Source organism: Triticum urartu, chromosome 3 (genome assembly GCF_003073215.2).
Source record: "Triticum urartu cultivar G1812 chromosome 3, Tu2.1, whole genome shotgun sequence".
Classification (NCBI taxonomy): domain Eukaryota; kingdom Viridiplantae; phylum Streptophyta; class Magnoliopsida; order Poales; family Poaceae; genus Triticum; species Triticum urartu.
The window spans coordinates 106,601,744-106,612,947 of NC_053024.1; the positions used below are offsets into that span (position 1 = coordinate 106,601,744).

General features: G+C 47.7%; 1 protein-coding gene across 1 annotated transcript; it reads right to left on the minus strand.

Annotated features, from left to right (window-relative positions):
• Nucleotides 1–333: 333 nt before the first annotated feature.
• On the minus strand, nt 334–11,204 carry LOC125543156. The gene is made up of 3 exons (XM_048706410.1): nt 11,069–11,204; nt 10,528–10,975; nt 334–2,759 (listed from the first exon to the last, which is right to left on the minus strand). The coding sequence occupies exons 1-3, from the start codon at nt 11,101–11,103 to the stop codon at nt 618–620; spliced, it is 2,625 nt and encodes an 874-aa protein (XP_048562367.1). The 5' UTR covers nt 11,104–11,204; the 3' UTR covers nt 334–617.

The following is an 11,204-nucleotide window of genomic DNA, read 5'->3' on the forward strand; positions in this document are numbered from 1 at the left end:
TGTTACATAGGGTGAAAGCCTGTTTCGAGATGGTGTCGCATGTGTTCTACAAAGTGCAAAATGGGTCGGTAACACTCACTTCGCAGCATAAGGCAAACAGTTGCAGAAATAACACTGTCTTCTCAGAAAGAATTATTATTTACTCACACTTTTCCAAAAGTTAGTGTCGTGTTTTCTAGTTCAAATTTGAACTAAAACCACACTTATTTTTGGAACGGAGGGAGTACAAACAACTTAGATTCGACAGGTTTTTCAAGTCAAAGAAAAAAGTATCATGAGCTTGGGCCCTGTTATGTTGAGAATGAACCTTGCAAATATAAAATGTAGGTAACATTTTCTGCCAATAACATCTATTTAGCTTCCAGACCAGGAGTAACAATACAGAAATATAACAGAGTACATGTCTTAGGCTACACCAGCCATGGATCCAGGTTCAGCTGACGAAGTAACTACTTACGAAGCAAACAAAGCATTTGATGTATCACAACAGTTACAACAGAAAAATGTAACAAACACTTTTCAAAAGGTTCCAACTAAATGAATGAAATTGAATGAAAACAGGGCGATGTTTTATAGATCCATGCAACTGCAACCAAGCAAAAGTTCTACAAAGGGTATCATGCTCCTTTGTTCTGAGGACCTGCAGCATTTGTGCTCCTACTTGCGAACGAAACACAGGAGTACACAGGTGCAGAATCGCCGTCACCTGTGCTATTGTTTGGCACCAGTACATGCTTCGCCCCAGGAGTAAGCTTCACTGGGCCTGATCTCTTCTGCACATAGCGGCCACTAGGTGAAGTATTGGAATTGCCAAGAATAACACTCCCCACTCTGTTATCTGTATTTCTGGCCAAAAGGGTCGCATCTCTTATGCTGTTGGAAGGTACTTGAACTACCGGATCTGGATGGTTGAATGTTAAACCCACAGAATTAAGATGACAAACTGACGAGCTTGCTGGATGCACAACATGTTGCTGACGCAAATTGGCTTGGAAACCTGAAGATGGTGTACCATGCTGTCTGCTTGTAGGCAAAGGTGGTGCTGTGGGTGGTTCTGTCCTAGTGATAGAATCAGAGTAATAACAGCTCGACCGGGAATTCTGTTGGAATGCTGCACTGCCATGATTGGAAGGAGGTGGGCACCCCAATAGAAAAGGCCGATTGGTCTTCGAGTTCGAAAAATCAATAAACCTGTTTTCATATGGCAACTGATCTCCAGAAAGTACATTAGCTGCCGGCAAATGGTGGCTGTAACCATGTGTAGTCCGTACCTGACTTCCACTTGCATTATATGTTGGAGCATGAATTATACTGGTAGAATTTACTGTATCATTTGGGAAATTCTGGGCTTGTAAAGAGAGAAAAGGCCGTCCTTGTTGTGGCAAGAACACATTTACGTTCAGATAGTCATTGGTGAAAGTACCTGTATGCTTCTGCGCAGTCTCAGAAAATGATTCAGCTCTGGTAGTGCAAACTGAAAGATCTTTACCCATCAAACGAACTGTCTGTCCTGTGGAAGGTCCATTCTCACGCGGCACGTTCAACTTAGAACGAAAATTTAACTCCTTACTTTGCGACACATTAGATTCATGAGATGGCCAGGAAGAGAATTTGCCGCTGGTAGAAAACCAACTCTGGTGCTGCCGAAATGAACCCTGAAATGTATGATCTGGCAATGCGCAAGGAGACGTACTCATAGTCATAGTATCTTTTACTGAAACATTACTGCAACCACGATGAGCCTCAGCATGTTCAGTTAAGCTCAATGGAGGAACAGCAGCATCTGTATCAGAAACTTTTATCACCTCACCATGCAAAAATGTGCCTGCCGAACTTGAATTCGTTATTCTTTCCAAGTCAGCAGTAGATTGTTCGCTATCCAGTCTGTGTGAATCAACAGAAAAATTCATCCGGTTTTCTCTCCCATCAAGCAATTGGACATCAGAACTTAAGGTTTCCTCATGTGTATGCTCCAGGTTTGGTACCTCTGAATATGAATCATACCTTTGGTCCAATTCAGTAGATTCCGGTAGCGCCATATTCAGATCAATCAGAGAAGCGGACATCTCCCTGTTACCAGGCTCAGGAGAATCCTCATGATCTGAATTCTTATTTGCTTCTTTCGTCTTAGTGAAAGCTTCCATGGGAATATGAGAAGTACCACTTTCTGCAGTTATGCATTTGTCAGGAGAATCCTCATGCTCTGGATTCTTATTTGCTTCTTTTGCCTTAGTGAAAGCTTCCATGGGCATATGAGAACTACCACTTTCTGAAGTTATGCATTTGTCTCCTTCGGTAGACGTGAATGATGATGATGATGACGAGGATGACGATGAAGAAGCCATAGCATCTGAAAAGATCTTACAGAGACTTTGTCGTTCTGGTAGCTCAAGTATAGCATCTGCTTCTGAGAATTTGACACGTTTCACTGATTTGCGGCAAAGTTCTATTACTTCCTTGCCCTCTGAATTGCCACGTTTCTCCTTGACCATTTTCACTGATGTGTGCTTTGTGCACTTTAGAATGCCATGCTTAGGGATAAAACTTTCCAGATCTCGCTGTTTCCCCACTTTGTCAGCTTTATTGTTGTCGATATGCTTTTGTGTGTCAGCCTTCTTCTTATTTATATTATTAATCTTCCACTGCTTCCTTCTCTCAGACATCTTTTCTCTCTCTTCTCTGTGATGTTGTGGAGCCTCAGGTTTCTGTGATGAGTGGGTATCCAGTCCATCAAACAGGTTTGGATTGTGAAGTACTTCCTACAGAATTGAGGAGCATTATTTGAAACCATAAGATACATATAACTGTAAGTACAAAAAATAAATGAAAAACTGAAGAGCACAAATCAGATCTACCAGATGTATACCAAGTTCAAACAAATCATCAGGAAAGCAGAATACCCTAGACGGGAAAGTTGCTGCATATATATACTATGTTGTGTTCATAGAAATTTCGGCACAAGTGGGTTATACACAAATGACATTGGTGTTGCAGGCATGCATATAGGTGATGAACCATGCGTTTACACTTTACACCCACTGCAAAATTCACAATCTTAAATGTTCTTCTGTAGATACATTTGTTAATGTCAGTCTCGTATATCATCACCAATGTTTAGGAGAAAAATAGTTTTAAGATCACACCCGGGTTACAGTCCTATGTACATATATATTGGTGATGATGGATGTCTAAAGTGGCTCTAACACTTTCTATAGGAATGAATGCTTGATGCAAACATGGTTATGCTCTTTTGGAGAAGTGTCAAGCTAACAAGACCTTCACCACATACTGACATCTAAGGCACACCTCGCAGGTGCCACAATGGAAATGATGAGGCATTGGTGTGTATGACCTGTCCTTGACAAAATCTAGTATAAAGAATTGCTTAAATGTCGATACAATGCACAAAATCAGTAACATGAAGCGGCACGCAAAATAAGTGGGCGTTCAGACTTGATCCAGGACAACATGCAACAATTGATGCCACCTAGTGTTAAACATGGCGTCTCGAGTGCCCAAGATGCCAGATGTCATGTGGGTATCGGCGTATGCGGAGAGCTACAATACCACCAGCCCGTAGGAGTCCAGGCAGATCGAGATACGCATTACCTCTACTTATTCCTAATTAGCATTAATTTCGAATGAGAGTTTGGAACTTTGGATGTGGAATGATTCGCCCCGAAGAAAGTTTTCCTGCTATATACAAATTTAGTTAGACTCCGGATGAAGCCATCTATGGACGTAAACCAAAATGTGTCACATCTACAGACGTTTCGTTGCATGATGCATGTGAAGACGGTGGTGCCGCACCTCTCAAAACACACTGATCGCAGCACCAAGATGGTGTTCATTGGATGCGAGAGGACTTCCGGCAACAATGCATACCGCTTCTACGACCCACGACTACTACCTCAGATCCAATGCTCAAGTATGTGACAACAGAACACACACGGCAAGGTAAAAGTAATAACCAGGTGGAATGCAAAACTCTCGGTAGAATAATCCACTATTACGCACAAATATTTACAGCTACGCTAGTTTATACAGCTTAAATCCCATTATACTAGTTAAAAAGTGCACTATACTCACAAACATATGTGTAATAACCACTTATACCAAAGGATATAAAAGAAAGAAAGATAATATTTGGATCAGACAGGAACTGAATGTTGGTTATGTCACATTCATATCCATATTTTAAGAAAAATACATATACAATTATGCTGCAATCCAAATTTGAATTTAGTTAAGAGTTCTCCTTTACAGTGACTTCATGTTTGCATCCAATTTATTTTATTCTCTTCTCCAGCTTGTTACCCAAATTTATAGAACAGTTTCTATATAGCTAGGCCAGTCCTTACATTAGATCATTCTATAGCTCTAACTTAAGAATGAAAAATCAACTTAAACTAAAAATAATGCAATATATATTTTGAAGTCCTTCAGAGTTTAGACGCATACAGAATGAGTATTCGTGTAATGAACCTATTCCTTGAACTTTTTTTATCTATCGATGCATCGATTGTGACTAAAAGTTTTCATGTTTTTTCGAGAAAAATATAGTTGTGCACTCATTAAGCTCTGTAGTTGATTTTTTTGACAATAAGGATGACATGGTTGCCACAATATGGTGTCTACTCGTCCTCAGTGCACCAACTATAAACAATCTTTTGACAATTACCTTATATACTTAATAACATTTAATTGACAGATCAACTAATAAACTTCCTTTTTAATGTTATAAATGAATATACATGACCAATTCAGCCTTACAGAGTATCTTCATAGGGTAAAACAGACTTCGACGCAATACACTTTTTTCACTTAACATCTATTAATAAAGATGCACGCAATGAAGAATATGTATAACAAAATATCTAAATCATTAAGCTGAGAACAAAACTAAAATTAACAATCTTATAACAATGATCTCAATATTAAAGATTTTGTGTATTATACAAGGTAAGTAGGAAATAAAAAATGCTATTTGCACATGAAGAGAAATATCTATGTTCACACACACGCTTCAAACTTAGGTCCACCAAAGTACCCTAAAGATATTATGTGGACCAGCCCATCAAACATGGAGTATTATCCCTTAGTTAGAGTCCTAGTTGGTTAAGCATCTTTGTTACAAAAGAGTTCAGTCAATTTAGAGATCGTACTAGAGTTTGAATAGATTTATCGCTTGTTGGTCGAGTCTTGTCTACTATATTAAAGGACCGACCCCTCTCAATAAAGCAGAGAAGAATATTGTCGTTTACTTTTATCTACTTTTCAGTGATTAGGGTTAGCTGAGTAGTAGATTCTTCCAATTTGGTATAAGAAAATAGAGATCAAGGCTGTGGAGCATGTGAAGATCATCACAAAGCAATTGGAGGTCTTCACACGCCAATGATCAGAGGACCAAGCGTTTCTTGTCAGGCTGGTGCATCACTTGAGCAACGGCTGACGGCCCCACCGCCAGATTCCACGGCTGCAGAAGCCGCCCATGAGGCCATGACGCCACCTCCAGTTCTCAAGCCCTTCTCCCCAGCGACGACACGCCCCTGGTGCTTCCCCTCGCCAAAAGCACCTCGATATCCCCTTATCCAACGGGGGAATCACAGCGCCGCCACTAGCAGTCCTCCACACACCAGGCAGATTCCCCACCACCATCACCCCCTTATTTTCCTGCCTTCACCGTTTACTTCCCCTCGCAGCGCAACCATGTGTAGACTACTGCCAACCACACCATCAGCCCCCAACACCCTTTTAACACCTCTAGTCATCTCCTTACTCGCCACAACCACCCCCCTAACATTGACCTAGGCCACTTGGCACCCTGACCCTACATCCCAAATCCCGCACCAGTTTCTCCGCCCACCTATCAGCAACGGCAACATACCATCAGCAGCAGCAACCACAGATTTTTGCCGCCGCCTGTAAGGGCATCTCCAGCCGTTGGCCCCCCAGGAGGGGCAAAAAATCGCCCCCTGGGGGCGCACCGGCGCTAAACCGCGCACTGGGGGCGTGATGCCCCCCCCAGTCGCGGCCCCCACGGGTTTTTAAAATGTTCAAATTCGGCGCAAACACAACGCAAACACGTTCGAGTTCGTTCAAATTTAAACATATTTTACAAAAAAAGGAAAAACTACCGCGGGCTACCCCCGCCGTCTCCCTCGCCGCCCGCCTCGCCGCCCGCCCACGCGGTTCTACATGCCGAGGAGGCTGTAGAACCGCGTGTAGTCACCGCCGTCATCGTCGTCGTCGTCGTCGCCCCCGCCGACGCCTCCGCCGTCCCTGCTACATCCCTCCCCCGGTTGGCGCGGCGGGTTGGACGGTCCGAGGGCGTCATCGTCGTCGTCGTCGCTGTCGAGGACCACGACGCTGTGCTCGTCCTCGCGCCCACGCTTGCGGGGGCGATCTCCTCCAGGGCCCGGCGCTGCCGGACCATCTCGTCGCGGAGGTAGTCGTCCCGCGCCCACGCAGGGCGTCCTCGTCGGAGAAGCCACGCCGGGCTATCTCCTCGTACTCCGCGGGGAGGCCGGGCTCCGGCTTGGGCTCGACGAGGACGAAGCGGCCGGTGGGGGAGGCGTTGTCGCCGATGCGGACGCCGGAGCGGCGGGTGCGTGCGCTGACAGGCGTGCCCTGGGGCTCCGGCTTGACGGAGCGGAGGTGGAGGGAGGGGGAGCCGCCGGATGAGGAGGACCCCCCGGTCTCCATGCGCCTCGGGGTCCAGGAGCTTCCTCGGCGGCGTGAGAAGGACGGGGGAGCGGGGTACTCGAGGCGCGGCATGTTGCCGCCCTCGATGTACTCGAGGACGGCCTCCAACGTGCGCCCGGGCACGCCCCACCACCGACGCCGGCCGGCGGCGTTGAGCCTGCCGGAGGGCACGACGCCGTTGGTGGCCTCGAGCTGCTTGGCGTGACGGCGGCGGAAATAAGGCTCCTAGAGGGGGCTGTCGGGGACGTACCGTGGCCCCTCCCTCGCCACACGCGGCAGGGACGAGCGGATGCGTGCGATCTCCGCACGCCGCGCCGCGCCGGTGGGTACCGGCGGCACCGGCACGCCGCGGCGCTGATCCTCCACGCCCCGGGACCAGGTACTCGGCCTCGAAAAGGAGGCGAGCCTCGTCCTCGTGAAGATGGCGGCGGCCGAAGCCGTTCGCCGCCGCGCCGTCGCCTGGAAAGCGCTCGGCCATGGGTGTGATGAACTGGAGACGGCGAGAGAAAGGAGAGGGAGGAACGACGACGGCGAGAGAGTGCGAGTCGCTGAGTGCGTTGGGCGCGTCTTATATAGGCCGAGGCGCCGCCCGTGCGCGAGCCACCGTGTGTACGTGTGGCGGGCTAGGGAGAGCGAGGGACGCGCATCATCCGGTCTTCACTGCGCCGCCCGTGAGGCATCAATGGCGCAGGCTGACCGGCGCACCAGCGCGACAGCTTTGGCATTGATTCGCCGCGGGAAACGAGGCAGGACGACGAAGGGGCGAGAAGAGAGCCGTGTCCCTGACGCGGCGGGTCCGCGGCTGTTTCGTGCCAAAACAGTTCGCCCCGGCGCCCCCGGGCGCCCCGTAGCGCGCCGGGTTCGGCCTGGGTCCGCCGGCGCTGTTTTCGGCCCAGGCCGGCGAAAATCGGGCTCCTGGGGGCACGACTGGGCCGATTTTTCGGCGCCGGCGCAAAAAAAACGCCTGGGGAGGCCTTCCTGGGGGCGCGGCTGGAGATGCCCTAATGCCTTCATGCCTCCACATGCCAACCGATTTCACACGCCATCCTTCCTGGGGGCGCGGCTGGAGATGCCCTAATGCCTTCATGCCTCCACATACCAACCGATTTCACACGCCATTATCGGCGCTCCCTCCGTCCACAGCCCATGGATACACCCCACCCAATACCTTCCTTCGGCCCTTACCTAACAATCACCTCAGATCAACTTCCACAACCACAACTTCCCAATGAACCATGGTTCAATCGATCCTCTTGGCCGGCTCAATAGGTGTGAGCAGTTTTTTCGTTGATAGCGTATGGATGAGGCTGACAAGGTCTGCTCTGGACCGCAGATGACCACCACACAAATGACGCTCAATTCTGGTACTTACTACTCAAGTGTGATTTCAGCAATGTCAACATGGGAGCAGTTCAAGGAAGCTTGCCACGAGCCACGTTCAGTTTGGGACGTCACTCCATGCCAATCCCTTGGATGAGTTGGCACGTCTGTCGTTCACTAATTCCTCGGTCGCCGACTATACTATCAGGTTTCTAGCGCTCAAGTGCAGCAACAGTGAGCCATTGACATCGTCCAAACAACGGTTTATGTACACATGATGGTTGCCTGATGGTCTTCGCATTGAGGTCGAGCTTCAACGGCCAGCTGACCTCCACACCGCCCTCTCCTTCCCCAAGGCGTATGAGTAGATGCATTTTCCTCCAACAACATCACCACACCAGCCTTCTAGTCCTACAGGGCCCTTGTGCACCGTTGATCTTCCTGCGGTCAATGCAGCTACAATACTTTCCCCTGTAGTGCCACTAGCACATATTCTAATCATAGACCACACCAAAGCCAATCCCACCACAACAGGTTTAGCGCCTCGTTCTAGCTGTCAGGGCCTTTCCATCAACTTCGACAAGAGTTATGCTAGGGGTCTCACCAATGCTCGCGGCTCTTCTTCATCAAGGCTGATGACTACGACCAAGATAGCTCACATCTGGTAACACCCAACGTCCCCTGGGAGGAAATTGACAACCTACGGCTTGCAGACAAGTTGTTTTCCATGGAAGGGAGAGATGTTATGTGGACCAGCCCATCAAACATGGTCTTATCCTTTAATTAAAGTCCTAGTTGATTAAGCATCTTTGCTAGAGAAGAGACTTTAGAGATTGTATTGTAACACGAATAGATTTACTGGCTTGTTCGTCAAGTCTTGTCTACTTTATAAAGGGGCCGAGCCCTCTCAAATCTCAATAAGGCAGATAAGAATATTGTTGTTTACTTTTATCGACTTTTTTTATCCACTTTTCAGTAATTAGGGTTAGGTCAGTAGTAGTAGATTCTTCCAAAAGAGTATCCTACTAAATTTCTACTTTCTATTAGTCCAGTTTACTAGTTAATTAATGGAATAGTCCCTAATACAGTACAAACAACAGATTATGGAACATGTCAAACATACGGTGATAGACTGACTGCGACATGCATATTGGGAACCACCACCCTCTTTGAAACGCTGCTTGCATGCATGCTTTACGGTTGTATTACGAATAGCTATGATGAGCATACATACATCACGAATAATTGAACAATAAGATAGGTCGATAGAGGTGAATAAAAGTACTCCCTCCGTTTTTATTTACTCTGCATATTAGATTTATAGAAAAAAATATGAACATTTACAATAGCGAATCTATATGATGTGGAAGTGCATTCAATAATGAATCTAATGGTATTGATTTATTGTTGTATATGTTAATATTCTTGTCTATAAACTTTGTCAAAGTTTACAAAGTTTGACTTTGACCAAAACTAATATGCGGAATAAATAAAAACAGAGGGATTATCTATGTAGTTAATGATGAAACCCCCTTATATCCAAGAGAAATGCAGAAGATATCAATGAAATAAATGCCGGCTCCACGTCCTCGTCCGATTATAAAATCTCTGTGTATGGGTCTCCGGGCCCGACTGAAATCTGCATGAGGGACACTAAGTAGGCACCTCTCACAACTCACCGTGCATGGTGTCAGAAAAGGCAAAACGACACACCATGCATGTGCTGTAAGATAAGGTACGTATGCTGCAGTATACTACCACTAGTGGTTTGATTACTGGTGGTCATCATATAATCTACTGGATTCTTATTGATTATATTGGTCCTAATTCACTGCATGAGCAGCCATCAACCTCACCAAGTTCCCCCAAGATCTGCCCAAATTCTCACACGAATGTCCCATTCCCTTTTTTCCCTGACTTGCACTGATCGATCAAAGTCCACAAATTAAGCATGAAATAACAATATTTCCGCATGCAGATGGTAAAGAAGTAGCAAATGTACCAAGAAAGAAAACACAGTGATCGTTCTATTGTTACTACCCAATCCCCATAAAGGTTTGGCCAGAAAATCGCCGTGCACCTGCCAGCAATTACCACACAATCTTCTAGACGAACTAGCTAGGAGTAGGCCTGGCTCAAATTAGGTACCGGGATCGGCACATCTATCCACAATCCATACATAAAATATCCTGCGAGGCGATGCGTCGGTCCCATATAGAACCACAACTAAATTGCCCCCACAATATGTATCCACAAATAGCAATCACATTAGTTGCTAATACTACTGATAACATGGCAATAAGACAACCAAATCCTAATTATATCGTGCTAGCAAGCATCTAACCATCCTCCTACTGTGTCTAGCAAGTCAATCAAGACCTGAACCAACCATTCCATCAACTCTTAGGAGTAGTAAAAAGTAAAAATACGTGGAAATAATAGCAGACGTGATATCATTTCATTGGCACACACGGAAGACTTGGGTTGGGCTGGACCACGCACCTTTGTGGCAGCGAAATTCCCCTCGGGCTCTCGGCCTCCGCTGCTCTCCGGCGCGGCAGCCACTGCCACCGTCTCCTCCTTCTGCCCCTCCTCCTCCTCCTGCAGCTTTCTCTTTCGTTTCTTCTCCTCCTTGGCCCGCCTCGCGATCGCGCACAGCACCTCGTCGCCGTCCACCTCCGCTTGCTCTTTGCATCCCGTATCACCGGCGGGGGGCACAGCCAAGGGGGGCGCCGCGGCGAAGAGGTCAGAGATGGACCTCTTCTTCGGCGGTTTCGTCTTCCCTGGCGCTCTCCTCGGGGACGCCGCCGCAGCTGCAGCAGCCACGGTGGAGGCGAGCTCGTCCGCCCACCACCGGCACCTCGGCGCCCTGAGAGGCGGGAGATCCTCGACGCCCAAGAGGCGCCGCCCCTCCGCCGATGTCTTGCACCTCATGCTCGCCGCGTACTCCCTTCGGACAGATCACAGCCGGAGATCAAGAAAAAATAAACGCAAACACGACCGACATAATACCGACGAGACGGCGCAGCGCCTCCACACGAACCTGATGGAGAACGCGGCGGCGGCGGCGGCGGCCATGGGCGCGACGTCGACGCGCTCCCTCGGCGCAAATCTGGGTTCGATTTCGGGGCGGGTTTGGTGATCTGGGGGGAGGAGTAGACTCTGGAAGGAAGGAAGGG

Excerpts from the sequence above, each read along its gene's own strand:
- LOC125543156 (XM_048706410.1), bottom strand. The coding sequence starts at position 11,103 with ATGGCCGCCGCCGCCGCCGCCGCGTTCTCCATCAG. Across the intron at positions 10,976-11,068 it reads GCCGCCGCGTTCTCCATCAG|GGAGTACGCGGCGAGCATGA; the intron begins GTTCGTGTGGAG and ends ATCTGTCCGAAG. Across the intron at positions 2,760-10,527 it reads GGAATTTCGCTGCCACAAAG|GAAGTACTTCACAATCCAAA; the intron begins GTGCGTGGTCCA and ends TCAATTCTGTAG.